Source organism: Gymnodraco acuticeps, unplaced genomic scaffold, assembly GCF_902827175.1.
Source record: "Gymnodraco acuticeps unplaced genomic scaffold, fGymAcu1.1, whole genome shotgun sequence".
Classification (NCBI taxonomy): Eukaryota; Metazoa; Chordata; class Actinopteri; order Perciformes; family Bathydraconidae; genus Gymnodraco; species Gymnodraco acuticeps.
Window position 1 is genome coordinate 3,166,239 of NW_022990270.1, and position 22,925 is coordinate 3,189,163.

Sequence of the window (22,925 nt, forward strand, 5' to 3'; positions counted from 1 at the left end):
TTCTTTCGGCCGCAATTAAAGACTAATCACGTTATGCATGAAAAGTCATTACATGGATCACAACAGTATGTGAGAGAGGAGCTGATCGTCTTATCAAAACTAAGTATAGAACTACACAAAGATAGTCTTTGTTTGGTGAGGAAAGGAAGGCACTCACTGACTATCTTCTTCATGACTATCACCATATAAGAATAACCGATAGATTTGTCAATGTTTTACCGCATTGCCATTTAGAAATGTAGACTAATGAACAGTACTTATGGAGTGATTGCAAGCCTCATCGCACTTATGACTAAAGTCAAGATAATCTATAGTCGTTTTGTAAACAGAAAACTGTTCAAGTGGGAAAATGAATCACAAGCTCTTAAGAAAATAGGTCCTTTAAAAGAAGACGTTGCCTTTACAAAACAAGTCTAAGAAAACAAGATGGAAAGAACAAAAGGAACGTTTTTTTTTTTCCTGACAAGATCTTGACTGCTAATTTTAAAGTGTTGAAGTAATACAAAACAAAACAACATTGTACCCTTATTTTTATTTACAAGATTAGAATACATAGATAGGAAGAATTGAAAAAGATAAAACAGTTTTTTTGTGTCTGATCTTTAAAGCCAAAATAAATGAGAAATCCAGATCCAAAAATAGAAATTCAAACATCTTATTATTATAACTTCATCCCGTGAGGAAAATCATGCTCCAACACAGTGACTTACGGATTGAGGATCTAATTATTGAAAATAAAACCGATCGCTGACAAATTCTTGACAAACCTAGAGATAAAAAATGCATTTGTTATTGTTGTATCTGATTGCTCAGTGTTGGTAGCAGTGTATATCATTCCAGAAATATGATAGTATGAAAACACAGACATTCCTCGCAGAAGTATGTCCTTCCCAGCCAGAAGAGTGAGAATCCATTATCTGCTTGTTTTCATACTCTGTTCACTCATATTTAGTCTGTCCTAACCAAACTTCCTCTCGGTACCGGCTGTTTGTTCAGGCTGTTCGCAGGAAATCACCCCTTTCTTTTCTTTTTCTCTATGCCACATTATGTTGTTTTGTGAAATTGCTGCAGTACATGCTGCCATTTACTCGACGTTGTCCGTATGTGTTTACAGTATGTTACCGTGATGATAATAATAATAATAGATTTAATTTGTTAGCGCTTTTACAGGTGCTCAAAGACGCTTTACAGATATAGTGAAGGGACAAGAAAAGGAAGGAACAACAAATAAATATATAGTTAAAGTCAAATAATACAAAAACAATCACACATTAAAAGCCAGATTGAAGAGGTGAGTTTTTTGAAGGTGGTGAAGTCAGTGCAGTCTCTGATGGGTTGATGGTGATGGTGTATATCTTTGCGTGTGTTTGAGAAAAAGACAGATGGGTAACTTTTAGTGAGGAAGCGAGAAGCCAAATGATAACCGTATTGTTTTACTTAAGAGTATTATGTTTCCAAAAAGAACAAACAGTCTTTATCTGTCCTGTTAAGTTGTTTTTCAAAAGCATGCCTCTGTTTTTTCTCCTGTGTGTTCCCATACAGCAGCTGGTTAAGCAGCTTATATGAAACCATTTTTTTCCAATGTGGGGTATATGCAGTAATGTCCACCAGGAGCCTCTTCTACAGTCCTGGCGTCATGGTCTTGTTATCGGTAATGAAAAGGCGTACTGCAGCACAATCCCAACAGCAGTGTCTGCAATGGATGTCAAAGCCTTTGAATTTCTTAAATGATTTAGTACCACTTCTTACAACAAATGAATATGCAATTGTATTTATCATAGATGTGCTAGAGGGTGTTTCCCAAGTGAATCCAAACAGTGTGCGATTCTAAGTGAGCACAAAATAATACCCGAGGGTTATGCAGAACAAAATCCCAAACATACTGTATCGCTGAGATATGGAATAAACATGATGCACAATGCCAGAGATGCCAGTGCATGCATGGGGTAGGAAACTAGAACAAGAGAAGACTAGGGGGGTTATACAATTAGCACCACTACCATAGATGCATGCAGAAGGAGGAAATGTGTGTAGAAATGGTCAGAAAAGCTTGTCAGATAAAGAGCTGATTGTAAGACGATGACTCTGATCAGCTGACGGGATGTGCAGCGTCATCGCTCTTCCTGATCCAAGATAAACAAAACTATGGAAAGAATTGGGGTAAAACTTTGGGTACTTTGGGAATACAAGCAGCAGAAAAGTTCTTAAAAATACATTTTCTGACTCTATGTGAAGCAACAGGCGTGTTGTAATTCCCCCTGAATGTTGCAGGCCCCTTCTCAGTGTGAGCTCTGCAAACATGCTAGCACCTGATCAAAGGAACGATGTAGCGAGTAGTGGTATCTCGAGAAAAGGGAAAGACTCATACAGACATGATAAGAGCAAATCCATTACATATGTAAATACTCCGCTTTGGGCTACCAACTGTTTTGTCTGATCATCGATAAGCAGAAGATCTGTAGGGAGGGCGATAAAGAACCGCAGGACAGATATTTCCCCTTACAACAAGCCGCGTTTACTTTACCAGCAAACCTATGTAAAGCAACAACCGGTTTGCAGCTGCAAGCTTACAACGTAATTGAGGAAACAGATCAAGTGAAGTGAAGCAGGACTGATTAGATCTTCCAGCATTCTCAGCGGTGAGACATCATTGAATACACAAAACCCCCGCAGGAACAGGAGCCATGGGTGTAGCGCCGAAATTGAAAAGCATGCGGAAACACCTTTTTCTGGCTTTGAAATTGTCAGTCACGATCAAATTAGGGCTGGGTATCGAGTATGGCCTTTGGCTTCAATTCCTGGCATCGATAGCAAAGCAGCATGATAGAGGGCCATTACAGCTGCACTGCCTGCACAGTGATGAGGCTAAAGGAGATCAGACCTTTGGGATCCGGGATGAGGACAGGCAGATTGTGGAGGTTGTTATCTCCGTCATGACAACTTTGAACTGTGATAATCGACTGAGTCTGTGCTGTCCCTCTCCAACATCCATCACATTTATCCAGAGGCACGATCACAGTGTCATCTAACTCATGCATTTCCAACATGGACGAAGATAGCCTGACAAGAAAAGGAAATAAATAATGCTGCTTACCCTTATCCACCAAAACGTATTCATGTTTGTATTTCTTCAAGACTTCTTACTTTTTGTGGTGAAAGCTTAAAAACATGTTTGTTTCTTCCTGATGATGTTTCCTGATTGGCAAGTGTATTTGATAACATGTTTAACTTTATTTGTTATATAATTAGCATTGTAAATTACCCAAAAATGTGTTATTTTCTTCTAACGACTTGGTCTTTCCTCATTGGTCGTGGCTGGTCTAAGTGGCACCTTAGGCATGTTGTTTAAATAATTATATACTCAAATATAGTTAATTGAATACAATTAAATCAAGTGAATAAATAAAAGACACTTCTCCCATAACCTCCTCCCGTGACTCCAAAATGACTTTCCTGCTTTCATTTTCTCACCTTGTTTTCCCCCCTGTGCACCGGCACCATAGTTTAGTTGATCTGACATTTATTTCGCTCATGCAGCACATAATCATAAGTTTGTGGTGACACTGATGACAAGGTGACAACATTCAGCTTCAGTCATTTGCTCACCCTCCCCACCCCTGTCCCATTTTAGCCGCAGTGTGTGCATTAGTTCATGGCGAGGTCACGTCATGAGGGAGTGTTTGTGCTCTAAGGATAATTATTATTTGTGTTTAATCAGACTTTTTTTGTCCGGGGCGCTTTGCCTTGACAATCTGCATGTAGCATGTGTGAGGGCCTAATTAGGCTTTTAGTAAATGCATACATCTTTATTTAATAGTGTGAGCTATCTCTGGGCCAGAATTGTGTATGGTAGGCTAATTAGCTAGAATTATACATGTCATCTTAAAAACACAAGTCCTTCTGGAGCAGAGGACTGAACTTGAAAACACGCTCTGTGTCCAATGTGGTTACATAGTTTTCTTATGCATTTGTTTTGTGACTTTCCACCATGTTAATAAAAAGACTAACTATTGTCCAAGACTCAAACTGCTCCATCTTCTTTAACCAGGCTTACAATGGGACAGCTAAAAGACATGACTCAAGACCTCCATCCCTCACTGCAGCAGGTTTATGTGAGGATAATTGAATTTAGTAGAAAGAGAGAATAGGGACTAGTCTGTGAGCTGACTTTGCCAAAAAGCCCACTTCCAGACTTTAGGTCTAATTTCTGCAGAGTCACTGTGTTCAGATTTCTGTGGCAGAGTATCAAGGCCACAGGTAATTCATCTTCTGGCTCTAGTTCTGCTTTGCGACCTAATTAAATGAATAAAGATGTGAAGAATGTTCATTTCCGTAGGGATAAACACATTGCTGCATGGGAAAAGGTGCGAGGAAAGGCTTGCTTTGTACAGGAAGAATATGAAGAACCACTGACTGGGAGATACTGAATGGCTGAAGAATTTGAATAGCGAGGGGGGAGAAACTGTTCTGATTTACATGCAGCTGCAGTTGCTGGCTCATTTGTTTTGATAATACCTCATCCTGCGTGCACTTTATGTAGAGCTGACTCCACCACATATATCCGAGTTAACAAACATTTCAGTCCCTGTGTTAACACTCCACATGCGAGCGATGGGCGTTATACGAGACAAAGAAGCAGCTTGTGTCATACGCACAAGACACACTCGAGTGCGCTGCCTGACAGTTTAAATATCGCCTGCCTCATCAATGAAACATCTGGCTTGTATTTGATGTCGGCTACAAAACGTGCACTTTCTCTAACAACTTAGTTGCCTCACTTTCCCCACTCGTCAATTTTAAGGAGTATGCAAATGGTCAATTCCTCCAGCATCCCTAGGAGTCCACATCGTTAAAACAACAGTGCAATACATTCTCATTAAGGCTTTCCTTCCTTGAAAGGAAGAAATTGAAATTGGGATATTTGTGTTTTTATTCACAGGCAATTGGAACAAATGAGGAGATCTTGTGGAAGGAAGATAGGCTTCCAGTCTTAATCGGGTCCCTGTGAAAAACCCCGCTGCACCCACCCACGCCTCCACTGGCTCCACGGGGAGTTTCAGTGATGGAGTCAGTCACAGGGAGCGGCGGCCCTGCACCGCTGTGCTCAGCCTCTCTCCCCTCTGACAGGCCCATATTTCACCAGACTCATTCTCCAACCTCCACTGTCACCGTTTCCTGTGCTGTCAGGAGGACGACTCCCATCATCAGATGGGTGATTTCACAGGCTGGTGGCAGCAGCTCTGCCTCGCTGTAGTAGCTGACTAACATGGCCCCGCTCCAGACAGCTGGGTGACCCCTCTTTAGTAGCTGGCTGGATGCTCTCATTCCTCTCATCATGCACATGTAAAGATGATCTACTGTAGGGTTGGATTTATTGTTTTGTTGCACGATGCCAAAAGCTTTTGGGGGCTGCGGATTTGTTTGAGTGGTAGTTTGTATCAAGACACATTTCAAAGTCAGCCACAGCATTGTTGTATTTCCAAAACTGGACAGCTCTAGAAAGTAAAGTACAAGTTAGACACTGTGGGAAATACTCGTATTCCCTTTCTTAATGGAGTGATTTTGGAAGATTGATGCTACTGAAGGAATGATGTTGTCATCTACCATTACCACTTTTCCACCTTTCAACAGTCTGACATACACAACTTTTATAAGACACAGCACATATTTGATGATCATAGTGAAATCCTTTGATGCTAGTTGTTCTGTTACATATTGCAGTGTGATCAGAGGTCTCACAAAAGCAGAGACCCTTGTTTTGCGTCACCAGCTTTGAGGGCCATAATAGAAACCATTTTAGAGGGATGCAAATGAAAGATTTTGCAACAGTTATCAAGATCATTATTTTTTCTCCCATTTAGTTTTTGTCCTATTTCAAGCCAGCACGATCATTAACTGCCTTATTTGCAAAAACCTCAGGCTGCAGATGCACAGAGGCAGAGGTAAATGACTCTCCCAGACATCGACTGCTGTTTGTTCCTTTAGGTCATTTGAGAAACTCAATCCAAACATTTGTTTCAGATTCCTGTCATGTGCTCATCATTAGTCTTTGTCAACTTTGTCTCCCCCAGACCATAAAAGGCCAATGAGTAAGTTGTATTTCCAACATTTCTTGTTGTCTTAACTCTGTTCCATTCACTCACAGTAAGTCCTCGTGATTCCTGTTTTATAGGATACATGTTGGGTGGGTGGACCCCACCTCCAAGTGCACATGTGCATCTGTGTGTCACACAAGCATAAATGCACGCCTGTGTGAGGGTATGGCTCCACATCTGTACACCTTTGTCCAGATGGTAATGTGTGTGTGTGTGTGTGTGTGTGTGTGTGTGTGTGTGTGTGTGTGTGTGTGTGTGTGTGTGTGTGTGTGTGTGTGTGTGTGTGTGTGTGTGTGTGTGTGTGTGTGTGTGTGTGTGTGTGTGTTGTGTGTGTGTGTGTGTGTGTGTGTGTGTGTGTGTGTGTGTGTGTGTGTGTGTGTGTGTGTGTGGTTGTGTTGTGTGTGTGTGTGTGTGTGTGTGTGTGTGTGTTTAACAGCATGAAAGGGCACTCTTTCTCCATCTCTCCTGAGAAATGTAACAAAAATACCCTCTGTCAACTTCAGGTCACACTGTGCCGTTTATGTGGACCTCACCTCCTCCTTCCTCTCTGTTCTGTCCTCTTGGTTTGACTGATAATGAGATAGAGTTGTGAATCAGAGCATTCTTCTTGGTGCAAATATAGCATTAGGTGGAGTCAGTTTTAATTTACTTTCTTAATTCCCACAAGTAGTTAGTTGCCTTTTGCCCTCTGGTTGTGCCATTGACATTTTCTTATGTGACCAAAACACAATGTCCTTAATTATGCTCATTTTCCGGTTTGTGTATTTTGTTTCTCTACTGTGACATGTCTCCATGCTTTAATGTTCAAAAAGCTCTTTATTTTTCTCATACTGCCTGTGCTGCAGCCCCTCTTTTCACCCCCTGTCTGAAAACCAGAGCCCAGTTTGCTCTGATTGGTTAGCTGGCCGGCTCTGTTGTGATTGCTTAACTGCTTAGAGCAACACATCCTCACTCCCAGGTCGGCCTATGTTGACGTTATGTCAAGTCCCCTGTCGGCTTTTTCCAACGCAAGGGGGGGGCCTTAGCGTCCATTTTCAACGCAAGGGGGGGGGGGCCTTAGCGTCCATTTTCAGCTTTCCGGGATGTCCATATGCTTTTATGGACGCTCATGGAAGCACTGCATTCGTTTGTGTCGGCTGCCCTTAAAGGCAATGTGAGCGTCCATTCTCATTGGATAACGGAGAATTGTACACCCGGAAGTAAGTATTCCCCTTACTGTCGATTGATTTTACAGTGATATCTGCACTACTCATCGACTAAAAAACACCAGATTATCCTTGTTAATTACACAACATTGATTGGTTTAAATTGTGTGCAATGCTTTTGTATTTTTCCCCTTCAATTCGGAGAAACAAATGTGTTTTCGGAGTAAAGGATGGCAGAAGACACTACACTACCCAGAATCCCCAGCTATCGTTTGGACTACACCATGTGCTCTGTTTGACGTCACGTGATCTTCAAATTTCTCCCTGCAGAAAAAAAAACATGGCCGAACTCCGTTTTATTCTCGATGGAAAATGCCTATTTTAAAGTTAGTTTGGCCATTAAAATGCGTTTTGATGTCATTTGATGCGAGAAATATGAGTTGTTATTTCAGATTATGTGTGCAGTGGATGTACATGATCTTTAGTTTGCTAGTTATTACGAAGATTACTTCAGGAAATTGCGTCCATAACGTTTTCATTTTTACCAAGGTGGTTGCTAGGGACGCTGCTATCGATATTATGTCTGTTATGTTGTGTAACTGTTTAATGGTGTTATCTTTATTGCTACCCCCTTCCCTGTCAGTGTTGGTCCACAGCGCAAACATATTAGTTTAACAAAATCCGCATCTAAAGATAGCCTACGTTATTTTTCCCCTGTGCAATTCCAGTCTCACATCTCACAGCACATCGTCATTAACAAATAACGGAAACAGACCGAAAACATTTTTAAAAAATACAATAATACTTTATTCCGAGTGTGCTTGCTTTTCTCTTTGGAAGTCATCACATAACGGCATTGTAATACACGGTTCGGCTGCATTAAATATTACATATCTGCCGTAGTTCTGTATTTATAGAGCCCTGATGAGAAGACTTCTAGACAAACATGAGGAACTGAAAACGTGACGTGGATCATAAATATATCAGCCATTAAACAACATCTTACATTTCTTTTCACACAATACGTCTCCTTGCAGTATCAACACTAATTCGGCTGACTTTTATATTTGATCCAATTGGTAGATAGGCTGTATTTACACCATAAAGGTGCACAGCTGATATAAAGGGACACCTAGTGGTTAAAGCATGTTATTGAATTTCATTATTTTTATTATTAGATATTAATAGGATCCCTATAAAGTATATTAATTACTCGTTATTCTCTACTAATAGTTAATTAAAGACTGTATATAATGACTATTTTGCACATCCCTTTCAAGATTTCAAGATTTTCTAAGGTTTATTGACATATCATATAGGCCTACACAACTATGGTGTAGTTATAAATTGAATGAAAAACTTGGGTCGCAGGTTTCTCAATAGTGCATTACAAGACATCTATCAATATTTGTGCATACCTCCAGCAATGTTAACTATGTTGAAGCAATTATTTTAACTGATATTATACATAATGTATTATACTCTTATAAGATGTATGTAGATATTTCATCTCCGACCTTGTCAGGTATTGAACAATCAATAAATAAAGAACACAGAATTGTTGAATATAAAACACAGAATTTGTGTGATTATACTAAATGATTTACAAATAAACACCACTGCATTTTAACTGTTACACATGCTGATGTAACGCAAATGTTCCAACTTGAGATCAATAAAGTATATCTTATCTTAAGCTGATCGATGGCTACTGCCATATTTGCAAAATGTGCCTCTGAACCTTAACAAGTGCATGTTTCAGGCTTATCAATTAATGTAATGTAATGTTATCAATTAACAACAGGGGTCACAAACATAAGACCAGCTGTTAAATAAAGCTCGTCTGACCTTAGCTGGCATGTGTGTATATATATTAATGCTGCCCATTATGGGCACAAGCAATTTTCACCCATTTATTAATTATATGTTTTAAATGTGAGTGTTTCCTATCCCCTAAACCTCCAGGGATGTACACAGTTTAATACTGGCAACTTCTTATTATGGGAAATACGAAAACGTCTTTTAAAACTACAACTCCCAGTAGAGACGTGCCATAGATACAGAACATGTTGCGAAACAGAATAGCCAGCATTTGTAGTTCTGGGGACGGGGTGGGGGAGGGGGGGACGCGGTGGACCCGTTCAAATCCAGTTTTGGACAGTCTGCCGTGATTCCATCCCATTTCAAGTGCTGTTCGAGAATCGGCGTAACCCCGGAGCACACTCTCCAATCACAGAGCTTGAGGACTATCACGGGGTTTGTCAAACAGAGCACATGGTGTAGTCCAAACGATAGCTGGGGATTCTGGGTAGTGTAGTGTCTTCTGCCATCCTTTACTCCGAAAAAACATTTGTTTCTCCGAATCGAAGGGGAAAAATACAAAAGCATTGCACACAATTTAAACCAATCAATGTTGTGTAATTAACAAGGATAATCTGGTGTTTTTTAGTCGATGAGTAGTGCAGATATCACTGTAAAATCAATCGACAGTAAGGGGAATACTTACTTCCGGGTGTACAATTATCCGTTATCCAATGAGAATGGACGCTCACATTGCCTTTAAGGGCAGCCGACACAAACGAATGCCGTGCTTCCATGAGCGTCCATAGAAGCATATGGACATCCCGGAAAGCTGAAAATGGACGCTAAGGGCCCCCCCCTTGCGTTGAAAATGGACGCTAAGCCCCCCCCCCCTTGCGTTGGAAAAAGCCGACAGGGGACTTGACATAACGTCAACATAGGCCGATCTGGGAGTGAGGATGTGTTGCTTAGAGATGTCCCGCCCCTTAACCTATCACATATAATGTGTTGGAGCGCTACCCAATTGAATCGATGTTAACAAAGGAGTTCAATGGAGGCGTTTCAGGCAGGGGGGCGGGTGTGGAAGAAAACTCCCCCTGGCATGAATTTGGGTATTTTAGCCTTTGATGACCATGTACATGCACAAAAGCATACTACAGGAAAGGGAAAACCTCAAAAAGCATAATAGGGTCCATTTAAATGAAATAGAATAAGTGCCTGTTCATTGGCCAATGGGAGCATTTGTCCGTTCTTCAGAAAGGGAAACACGTGTCGGATTATCGTTTTGTTTTTGTGGACATTTAATCTACTGTAGGTAGCGATTTGAAAATGTGAAAAAGCACCGTAGGCTAAATACTGAGAACCGTTTGGTTGTTTAGCAGACGGACAAAGTTAGCTACTAGTTGCATATAGTGGAGAATTAAGAAGTTTGAGAACCATCATTTCTCCTCAGGAGTTAGTGTGTACAAAAAAAGAGCCAAATGGACGGTCTGTTGGTTTGTTTGTGGTAAATATTGATTATTCCTCAGGTGGTCATAAACACAAAACCAAATGAATGCTAATGTCCCTCCGTATCTACTGCATGTATAAATAAGCAGTTATTTGTTTAGTTCGGCAACTTAAAGGGTGTTAATATGTTGGTGTTGTGTTTACAGCCGGTTTAAATGAATATGTTTGTGCCTATATAAATGTGTGTTTGTCCAAAACGATCAGACATAGAAACACCAATGCAAGAAACCCTCTCATAAATGTTGTAAAACACGAGCCCTTGGTACACAAGTCAGAGTGGGTTGAGGCCTTTTGGAAGTTCTATTTGACCCCCCCTCTCCTCACAGGAAACAATCTTGGCTTGTACGGGAAGATAACATCTGGCTAGATATGCATTTTCTTCTTCCGGCCAGAATGAGATGATAAGATATATGCAGTTGGATGTTTTTCCATCCATGTTTGACAAGTGAACAGAATTGAATTTAAAAAGGAAAAGCATCTGTGCATTCTTGATTTGTTATGAATCAATGACTTTATTCTGTAGCTGACAGCCTGTCCTGTTTACCTGAAGGCGCAAAGTCTTTACTGTCACCACTTGTCACAAGAGATTTCCATGTGTGTGGCAATTACAGTGTTTGTTGGTGGCTGCTGCTGGGTCCTCTGGGTATCTGTATCGCTGTATAATTCCATCCTCCTCTCTTCAAAGTAACTCTATCACTCAGGGAGAAGCAGACAGAGGACATCCACAGATAAATCCTTTTAAGGTGTATTACGAATCTATTATATAATGGTCATCTGCTCACAGGATGTCAAGGTAGACATTGTGTTTGCCCTGGCGTCAGTGTTACAAAGCACTTTTTCCATCAGTCATGTATCACTCACCCTATCTCAGGTCTCTTATGCACAAGTAGACTTCATTAGGGCACAAAAACAAAGGTCATATAGTGCCCCCGGTGGCCAGTAAGGGAGACTATTAGAAGATCAAAGAGAACCAATACTACCACCTGAAGGCAAAGAATGAGCCTCCTTTTTTATCATCTCCCATTTTAACAGTGTTTAAATGGGCTGCAGATTCATTTGCATTGTGTGTAATGTATTGGAAACTATTTAAAAACACATTTTAATGATGGAGTGCAATGTCTTGATTAAATGGGGCAAACCAAATGAAACCAGAAACAAAGAGGCTCTATGCAAAGCAACTGCAGCTCAGGGTGTTCAGGGTGTGCACGTTAAACCCAGAGCCCTAGAGAGATAATAATTATCTCTCTAGGGCTCTGGTTAAACCTAGCAGCTTGTCTCTAGATTTTAGGTAAGGTGTTCAAAACAATAAGATCCTCAAACTCGGCCTAAGAATGAAGAACACAATCTATCTATTTAGAGCAGAATAGATGATTAAAAAAAAAACTCACATATGTTGGCAAAATGTGGAGGGATTATATCTCTTCGCTGGCCCTGTAGCGCCTTGGGATCCCCCAGTCAGAGCTGGTTGATGCCGCCAGGGAAAGGAAAGTTTGGGGCTCTCTGCTGGAACTGCTACCCCCGCGACCCGACCACGGATAAGCGGGAGAAGATGGATGGATGGATTTTGGCAAAATGATTGAACAACACATTTTGGGATATCCATTAACTTAACCTGATGTTAGCTTGTCAAATCGCCCTCCCCTAAACATAAGATAAAAGCAATTGTTACTTCATGTTGTTATCTTTTAAAAGACATATGCACCTTACTATGTATCATAAATTAAATGTGACTGGTGTTAGGAGTGAGAGTGCGATTATCTGCCATTCATTTTAGACTGTCCTTGAGGTGCCATTGAGCACGTTTTTCACCCCCTTTTCAAAAAGACAGCCACTTTAAAAAAAAAAAAAACATACGCACGGCTGTGTCAATTTGAAGCAGAGTAGGCCTACTACTAAAACAGAGCACAAATTAACACAGTTCACGATGTCTGTTGGTATGAGTAGGTGTCCTTGATTTAAAAAACAAATGTAGTGTGAGGGAAAAGGAGAGAGTGAGAAAAAAGAGACAGCGTTAAAGAAAATAGGAAATAGAAGGGACCGTTATAAATGCAGACTACGATCCGTGAAGGATGAATGAAGGTAATCTGTACGTGTTTTTATTTCATACCAGAACCATCAGCGCCTCTCAGTGGTCAAACAGCCAAAATGCAGGAAAGAAATAACAGTTTTAAAAAGTACATTCAGTTCAAGCCCATTGGTCAGATAGCTCACTGGTTTTCTGCTGAATTTGCATAGAACCATTAACACTGATGTTGTTTTTCTGTGATACATATCTGATGTTTTCAGTGTCCACCAATGTCCAACAGGAAGTACATCAGAGAGTCAACTCAAAGGTACAAGGAAATGTTCTGTTTATATTTAAATCTAGGGGAACTCTTGCAACAATACTGTCTGACTTTGATACAGATACAGTTATTTTTAACACAACAAATAGTGCAAACATTCATTCTATAGAAATATGCAGAGGTCACATAAATTAGCATGATGTCAATCAGCAATGCTACATTGGATCTTTGGTAAGCCCTTGAATTAAAAAACAAGTCACTTGAAAACATATGTATCTCTCACATAGTGCACTATAGCTACATAAATACTAAATAAAGATCTGTATCATCACAAAGTTATTGTACATCAAAAAATATCATTTTGCTTTATTTTGTCAAAATGCCTAAAACAACACTCTAAAGTGACAAACATTCAAAACTACTTTCATTTCAACCTCACAACAGAAAAAACCCAGCGTGCCCTTAAACACGGGAAGATACAAAACAGCTTCACACAGAGAGATTTGTTTTGCAAAATGATGAAATTGCTTGAAATCATCCGTGATAAATACTTTATGTAAAACTGGATGTCAAAATATGCAATTGTGTTCCACTTAATAACCACAACATGACAACATCTTCCTAACCCTGATGTTTAAATGTTGGCATAACTGTCACGTATTTTCTTCACACCTCTACACCTGGTTGGTGTTGTACTGTGGGCTCGGATGCTGCTCCTGCATGCCTCCGGTAGCGGCCCCCACCACCGCCTGCTGCGCTGCCGCCTGGACGTGGGGGTTCTTCCAGGCCCCCGTGGTCCACTCCTCCTGAGCTTTGGACATGCTGCCCCCACTGCCACGGTAGAAGTTATGGATCTGAATGCGGGTTAGGGTTTCACAAGTTAATATCAACACAGGAGGTTAGTGATTTTAGTTATTTTAAAGGTCCCCTATGATACTGTTTCTCATCAATATATTATAGGTCTCAGATATATCAAAACATGTCTCTGAAGTGTTTGGCTCCAAACACCAAACACATCATTGCAGCATTACCCATAATCCCCTCTGTTTCAGGCCTGTTTCAAAAGTGCTGATTCTCTATCTGTTACTTTAGATGAAAATAAGGAGCCCCTCCCCACGCCCCTCTGAGAGAGATTTGGTTAGAAAGAACACAATGGTGCACTAGGAGGAGATTCAGGTGATAAGGTATGGGGGGGGGTTACCTTGGTGATTGGCTAATGACACAAGACAAAACATTGTTATGACATCATAAAGTGGCCAACATCTGATCAGCTCATTTTCAGACAGGTTTTTATATAAATGGATCAGGACAAAAAGTGAGAGAATCTTTGTTCCTGAAACGTTTAGAATCTCTTTCCACAGAGGGGACACATGTTGATGTAGAAGAGACAGGAAGAATAGGGGACACATGTTGATGTAGAAGAGACATGAAGAAGAGGGGACACATGTTGATGTAGAAGAGACAGGAAGAATAGGGGACACATGTTGATGTAGAAGAGACATGAAGAAGAGGGGACACATGTTGATGTAGAAGAGACATGGAGAAGAGGGGACACATGTTGATGTAGAAGAGACAGGAAGAATAGGGGACACATGTTGATGTAGAAGAGACATGAAGAATAGGGGACACATGTTGATGTAGAAGAGACAGGAAAAATAGGGGACACATGTTGATGTAGAAGAGACAGGAAGAATAGGGGACACATGTTGATGTAGAAGAGACATGAAGAAGAGGGTACACATGTTGATGTAGAAGAGACATGAAGAAGAGGGTACACATGTTGATGTAGAAGAGACATGAAGAAGAGGGGACACATGTTGATGTAGAAGAGACATGAAGAATAGGGGACACATGTTGATGTAGAAGAGACATGAAGAAGAGGGTACACATGTTGATGTAGAAGAGACATGAAGAAGAGGGGACACATGTTGATGTAGAAGAGACATGAAGAAGAGGGGACACATGTTGATGAAGAAGAGACATGAAGAATAGGGGACACATGTTGATGTAGAAGAGACATGAAGAAGAGGGGACACATGTTGATGTAGAAGAGACAGGAAAAAGTGGATTTTGCATAATAGGTGACCTTTAAGTTATTTTCTCAGAGTTTTTTTAAATCATGCAACTGTTTTTCCAGCTCAGTAAATCTCGTAAGGGAAACATTCTTACATACAGCAAATAATTATATTTCAAAATGTGGTTGATAATAACTTTGGTGGGTTTACAAATGTATTATCAACAAAGCTTCATGTGTGGACGCTTAATGGTTTTAGTTACCATAGTTCATGTTTTTATCTCAGGGGTTGTATAGAGATATGCAATTGTATTAACTACTCAGTGAATCTTTTTGTAAGGGGAATGTTTTTTTGGTACAGAAAATAATATGTAAACAATTGAAAAGTTGGATGATAATGACTTTTGAAAGTGGGTTTTAAAAGTTATCAACTTCATGTGAGGAAGATTAGTGGTTTTGGTTAGTTCATGTTATTATCTTTTTTTTTGCATCTGTATTTCCTACTGGGTCATTTTTTGGTACGGCAAATAATATATTGGAATAAAAAACTGTGGTAATGATAACTTTGAAAGTGGGTTTCAAAATGTATTAATAACACGGCTTCATGGGTGGAAGATTAGCTGTTTAGATTATTTTAGTTTATTACCTCATGTGCATTAGAGTAATGAAACTGTATTTCCTAAAATCTTTTTCCCGCAGTACATTAAGGGAAACATGATTTGGTCCAGCAAATGATATATTGGGATTCTGGCATTTATAATTGTAAACCTTAACAATGCTGACTGATATATTAATCAAACTTAATTCATGCACTAACAAGTGAAGCTCAGCGCAAGTTCAACCAGGAAGACCGTCTTTACTCTTCATGTATTTATATTCCCATGTTACTACTCTCTCTCCTCTCAATAAGTGACACTCTTCAGCTTAACCAATCACTTCGCTCTATTCCCAAGAGCCTATCATAACACTCTGTCAAACTTTTAAATCTGCTCTTCCCCCTTTGACAGCTGTCATTTCAGGTGACTCGACGCAACCCTCCTCCACCCCTTTTCACCTCCTGTCCCTCTGAATCCAGGGTCTAGCTAAACCACTCCTCTCCAGACCGACCCAACTATCCATTCACCACCACCAGTGTCTAGACCCCAGGGGGGTTTCATCGGATCGGCTCTACCCTCCTGAATGATACTTCCTGCACAACGGGGCCTAATCGCCAAAATTACCATTACATTAATTTGTGCATCTGCGCAATAAATATGTATTATTACATCAAAACAGTCTCTCCTGATTGAACATCATTTACAAATATTTTCTAACAATATTGGTAACTTCTGGCCGAAAAAATGTATATATAGCGAATTGGCAGAAAAGGACGGCAAATGTACTCTTATAAATTGCCGGTCTAAATTTCGCTTTGCAGGAATGCACAATTTGAATCCTTACCCTGGTGAGGGCAATGAAGGACAGTGAGGCGACTGCAGTGAACATGATGGTGGGGACCAACATGACCAGAGCAATCAGAATATTATAGGAGAAGAAGGAGATGGTAGCCAACCAACCGCTGAAAACGAGAGAGATGACCATTAACAGAATTTCATTAAAAAGACACATTTTCTTTATGAATACAACAAGGCATGATTATATGTTATTGGTTTGTCTGGTGTCTCTCATCATGACACCACCGCTGAACATCTGGATGTTAAATGCCACTAATTTGTGTGGACTTTAACTACTGCCATATAAAGTTTCAAAGTGTTATAGCTCATACGAGAGAATACCTAACTGCACATGGTGACATTTATAAACTTTATGGAGGCTGTCATAATATTAATTTCTGATCATCATGAGTGAGGTGACATTTTGTGGATCCTTTTAACGGCCTCTCAAAATTTGATAACAGGACTCTCGTTAAAGTTATATGAGGGCCATCTCTGATGTCCCATCAGTGTCATCTTAATGAAAGCGGCGAACAAAGTATTTAAAAGAAAGACTAACTGCTTAAGCTCAGAGTGTGTCCTTCAAAAGTAGATTTTCTAATGATATTAAAACAACCTCTCATTCCTTTTGTTCATTCATGCATAACAGTGAATGAATCACAGCTCTGGTAATTGAGTTGCATTACACAGTTTTATTAATTGTAATGACTTATTTGAGAATATATTTGATCTTACTCGCTACATGTTAATTTTAAAAAACGAGACTCAACATAAAAAAAAATAATTTGAAAGAAAGATTGATAATGGTAGTCATGTAACCCTCCTATTGTCTTCATTCCCCCCCCCTGCTATTACATTAACACAATAACCATTAATCATCACCAAATTTAATTTAACACCCTTTCAAACTGTAATTATTGTATCTACTGGTATACATGAACAACTGCAGTAAATATACAACGAATAGACACTGAACATGTATTGCGTGTGCCAGGTGTGATCCATGTGGGAGGATGGGGACATAAGAGCGGGAAATGTGTCAAATTGTTCTGTGTGTGTGTGTGTGTGTGTGTGTGTGTGTGTGTGTGTGTGTGTGTGTGTGTGTGTGTGTGTGTGTGTGTGTTTTATCAGATCTGGATGGTTACTAATTCCTTTTCTTTATGGCGGTAATTTTTGACCAGGAACACCATGGGTGTTACAAAGTTGACTAAATCATCCAAAATGCAATGAAAGTGGTGATCAGCAATTGTATACGTTCAAATGTCTACTGTGAAGGATTTCATAAAGCCTTAATGCAATCGAATGTCAAATAAAAAAGTTATAATTGATGAAAGTAGTACATCGGTCAGATTTGACCCGAAGACAACTGGAGGGTTAAACAAAATATATTCTTTAAAATATTCTTATAATGTCTCTTACCATACTCCCCATCCAGGGATGCCGATGCTTTGGATGATGCTGATGCCCACTTGGGCCATGAAAACAAAAAAGAACTGCATGTAGTTGAAGGAGCTGTCAGTCCTAAGAAAAAAAAACAGAATGATCAAGAAATATTTGCACCAGTATACAAAAATGAATCACTGCTACATCTTATCTCGTGTGATAGTTTGATGACACCCAAGCCCACAGTGTGATAAATGCCACTCAGCACCACAAAGGCCTCCTCCTCCATTATGGAGCCACAGGTTATCTTGTATTTGTATGTGCTGATCGTGTTAAGGTCTTTTCACAGGAAGTCATGATTTATCTATTCTACTCTATAATCATGGTATTCTACCACATCTGCATTTCTTTAGTGATGACACAGCCATGGAAAGACTTTTGCTGGACTGCGGTCTTCTTGCCCTGCCTTGGCATTCTCACAGTCTGGTTTAATCTTCACCAAAGTGCAAGGTAAGACCCACATTTTGTATCAGGACTTCATTAACTTCACTAGACAGAGCATTGTCTGTCCCTGGCTCAGAAGGTACAGTTATGTCACGCTGCCCTTCAGTGCACGGAGAGAGAAGATGTTCCGGGTGCACTTCTGTCTTTAGAGAATGATTGGATCATTTATTTCTTTTTAACACTTTCAGAGAATGGAGTAAAGAATTATCTTAAAGCTTCCATCCATAATGGACCATTACACAATATGATCGTACATTATGCAGCCACAATGACTTTGCAAAAATTCAGAGAAACATTTGTTTTATTAGGATTTTTTTTTCTTACATGGCAAAGATGGAAATATTGGTAGTAGTGCTTTGATCTAACATATTTAATGTTTTAAGCAACCGAAAAAGTGAAGTAGGAAACATAGACCATATTAAAGGGCTCCAGCAATATTCATAGAAATACTAAGCAGGAATAATCTACCATCTACAAAATGTCACTTGGTCTATATTATATTGTCAATGATAAATTAAAACACACAACAGCCGAATTGTATTTGATGCCTAAATACCTTCTATTGCAATTTTACACAATAGTCCAACATTACTATGGTTTGTGTGTTATTTATTAAGTACTGTGTGTTGCTTTGTTCTTTAAACAACTGTGCCCGTAAATAACAGCTACACGAAACACGCCTGTATAACAAGATACAGCTGAGACTAAACTATATATTTTAATATCAGTACTTCCTTTTTGACTTACTTGAAGGCCTTGTAGATGGGCCTGAACCAGCAGACATAGGAGCAGGGGGTGAACATGATGAGCCAGATGATAGCCAGCCCAAAGTTGGTCACGCCACCTCCACCAAACATCCATGCGAAGCAGCCAAGGAGATTCACCGCAAGAGTAAGACTGTTCACTGTGAGACCAAACAGAATGTGTATTAGGTGCAACAAAAACACATCTATTGAGTACACGGACATGCAGGAAAGAGTTTGATGTGAGGGTATGAAGGCAGCCTGCATTAACTGTGAAATATGTAATTGCGATGCTTGCCACAAAATGGCTCGTGTTCCCTGAATAGCCTTTTTGCAGGCGCCTTTTTTCTATTAATTCTCAGTAATGTTATGAGACAGTACTCCAGCGCTTAAGTTGCACTTAAATCTAATTAAAGCTATGTGCTTTGGTCCCATATTTCTTATTTAAACCAGCAAATAAGGCCAATCGGCTTCAAATGTTGGTCTATGGAGAAAAGAGGGTGCTTAACAAGAGAGTGAGGAGGCCAAACACAGCTGCAACATGACAGCTATTTAGGAGCTTAGTTCAGTTTCTCAAATTTATAACAGAAAAAATATGGTTGGCTTCAAATCATTTAGACACAAGAAAGAAAATGCTCAGAATGAAGAAAGGAAAAAGCTCATGCTGAACAACACTCAAATATGCCATGCTTACAGAGAATGTGCCACAGATAGAAAGAGAGTGAAAGAAAATCCAAAAGCAGATTGGGAGTTTGAATACCTGCTTATATTTATCGTTTACCAACCTGTAGAATGAACAGAGTAAAGTCTAAATGAGATGGATCATACAGATATATTGAAACACACTTGTCTCTGTTTGCCTAGAATCATTTGCAACCTTCATGGACACCCCAGGTTTATTTTGTTTTCATTATCTTCATGTTACTCTACTGTATATTGCCTTTCCGCCAGCGACATTGCACCGGTGTAAAAGTTGCAGCAGCTTTAAATTATTTGACTCTCGCTGCACTCTGCCTTCATGGACCAACAGGGAGCATCCCGACCAGAGCAATATCACAAACATCATTGTGCGGCTTGTTTATGGTGTAATAAACTTTGATGAAAGTGCTTGTGGCAAAAATTGTTTAACACAATTTCAATGTTAACTGCTCTACTCAAACCAAGGCCATCTGGTCAGCGCCATGACTCATTAGCAAATAAACCAGTCAGGATAACACAGCCTTCGGCAATAAATAAAAAAGATATTTGGACCAAAGGGACCCTTGTAAACCATTGCCCTTCTGTTACAAAGTTCTTATCATGACACTGAGTTAACCACAGAGGAAAGGACAGTTTATTGCACCTAGTGGATACAACTGGCTTTTTATATTGGAGAGTCAGGTAGCCTCTGAAGAAAAAAGTTGTTTTAATGCATTATAGTTCAAATGTAAGCTTCTGTTGCCTGGGTAATGTATCAGGAAATCCCACACCAGTATTTAAACACTACGACATCGCTGTAAGCCACTCACACATCCACAGGTGGTACATTTTCTTGCACAGGCTGCGGTGCTGCTCAGGGATCTCATCAAAGTCCTGGTAGAAGCATGGCTTGAGTGGAATAAACCCCGGCAGTGGGGGGAAGTTGGGCTCTGTCACAAATAATTGCACAAGGGTTAGACATAAAGTATTCGCTCAATTATTTCCCAGTAGATCATTGCGTATAATAACTGACCTGCCATGTGGATAACGTGTGGAGTTCTTTAGAGTCACTCTTTTTCAGTCCTGTCAAAGCCTGTTAAATAGAGAGAAACTGGAGATTAGGATTTAGTTATTTCTGTGTATATCTGCAGAACTTGTATGCCCCATAGAAAAATAATTTCATATGCATGTCATAGGTGTTGGACCATTCAACTTTTACTAGAAATAGCCTACACCCATGTTATATGGACAAAGATAGAGGGTGCTGTTAGTTTAGCGTCGCCATACAGACCGGGGGATTTAATGTGTGAGCCCTCCAGAAAACGTCTCCCTAGTGGTGATACGATTTTAACAACAGAATTCTTCCGGTTTCACTGAAACACACGCACACACCATGGGACACACACGCTTGTTGCTATCACGCGTAAACTACACTCCTCTGGTTGAAATGAGGCGACAGTATTCGCTGTATATGTTCGTTGTATATTTTGACAGAGAGCTGGCCATCATAGGAAGGAATTACGGATTCCACGAGAAACGTAATCTGCTTACCTCCTCGAGAGAGCAGAGTTTCTCTCCTCAAAGTGCGCAGTCTCCAATAAAAGCTTCAGCCGCGTGGTGAATAGAGCTCTACTGCCAGTCGGAGGATATCTGCAAGCAAACTATAACGCTGAAATAATACTTTCTTCTGCACAGTATGAACGGAGCAATAAACATGCTGTGTGCTGACTCTCGACCAATCACCGTGCGTGAATCGGCTGTCACTTTGATTCAGACCAATAGGCGGATTACTCTAATCCTGGATGTTGTTTGTTTACCCAATCACTGTTTCGCTCTCTGTCCATGGTGCTGAACCCGTCCCACGGTTGGTAGTAAACAATGTGGAGATAAAGTGCAAACTACCAACCCCATTGCACCTCGGTGAAGTTAGTTTAAGGGCGGATACTCCTCATTCATTTGTTTACTCAGTTTCACACCGAACTGTCACCTAACGTCGCTCTTAACGACCGGGTCTCACTTTGGGACCGTAAAAGAAAAAAGACCATTTCATTGACACTAAATACTATTATAAATACATCTTTGCTAATGTGCTCAATCGTAGAAAGATATTCCAATAAAAAAAATAGCAGTTATTGGATTTTAAAACACTTAAGCTTCCATAACTTGTGACTCTCCAAATCAATGCACCATTGTTTTACTCCACTGGAAGAGTAGGACACACCAAGTAGGACACAACAAGTATCCTATTAATCCAGTCATTCAACATTATGCATTGATTTGGAGATATTAGGTCATATAATATGGAAGACATTTACGTTTCTAGTTTTACAATGATGCATTAGTTTTTAGTCATTAAGTCACATGGCATTAAGGTTGTTTAAAATACATTTTCATTCAAGAAACTGATAAATGCAATAAACATATTCGTACAAAATAAACACTTTGCATTTACAGTTAATCTGGAGTTTGGTGTCAAACATCACATCAAATATCATATATATAATCGATGTAATCAATGAATAGACTAGACGTAAAACACTTTGCAAAGTTATACCACCCCCAACATGGTACAGGGACATCATTATTTTAAATACCCAAGCCACCGACCATAACCTGAACATATTACTTGAGTTTGTGCTGACCGAAATACTACATTTTTGGTCTATCAAGTAAGTAAGTAATACATTTTTCTGATTACTATGAACTAGTTGTGCTGTGCCGGTAAAACTAAACTGACCTGTTGCATGAATATAATATTATAAATAAGGATAATTATTAGTATTATTATGAGTAGCAAAAGTAGTAGTAGCAGTAGAAGTAGTATTATATATTTATATATGGAAAATAAAAATAATTGGAAAAAAGTGTTTATGTTCTACGACCGTGTTGTGAAAATTGTAGCAAGATGATTAGTCATTGATTTTTACTTACCACACAAGTGAGCAGGGGAGGCATTCAGGTGTTGACTAATACTGGAGATTACTCCTTGAATGATGGAATTACTCATAAATGAACGAATGAATTTGTAAAACGTGTGTGATTGCTGTCAGTATATACCTGTTGCAGGTTTGCAAAGCCCAATGTTATCCTAGGTATTGTCTGCCAATCACATTTAGTTTTTCTAACAAAATATTGCTTCTTTATTAAATGTACGGCTTTTAATTATAGGCTCAATGTTTGTATACAGATCGTCTAATCAGGGCTGTCACTTCAATTCACATACACCTGATTCAGCAGTATGTGCTAAGTATGATCCTTATCATAATGTGATCAGAGTCTGCAGGAAGTGAAGAGTCTTTCTTAAATCAATCGCTATCACGCATCAAATCAAGGCCA

The 22,925-nt window shown here is 39.7% G+C and overlaps 1 protein-coding gene across 1 annotated transcript; it reads right to left on the bottom strand.

The window, feature by feature from the left end:
* Positions 1-12,629: 12,629 nt before the first annotated feature.
* Positions 12,630-21,317, bottom strand: LOC117549178 (secretory carrier-associated membrane protein 5-like). Its single transcript, XM_034220834.1, has 7 exons — positions 21,141-21,317; positions 20,623-20,682; positions 20,420-20,539; positions 18,916-19,072; positions 17,701-17,802; positions 16,289-16,406; positions 12,630-13,688 (listed from the first exon to the last, which is right to left on the bottom strand). The coding sequence occupies exons 2-7, from the start codon at positions 20,627-20,629 to the stop codon at positions 13,509-13,511; spliced, it is 684 nt and encodes a 227-aa protein (XP_034076725.1). The 5' UTR covers positions 20,630-20,682; positions 21,141-21,317; the 3' UTR covers positions 12,630-13,508.
* Positions 21,318-22,925: the final 1,608 nt, after the last annotated feature.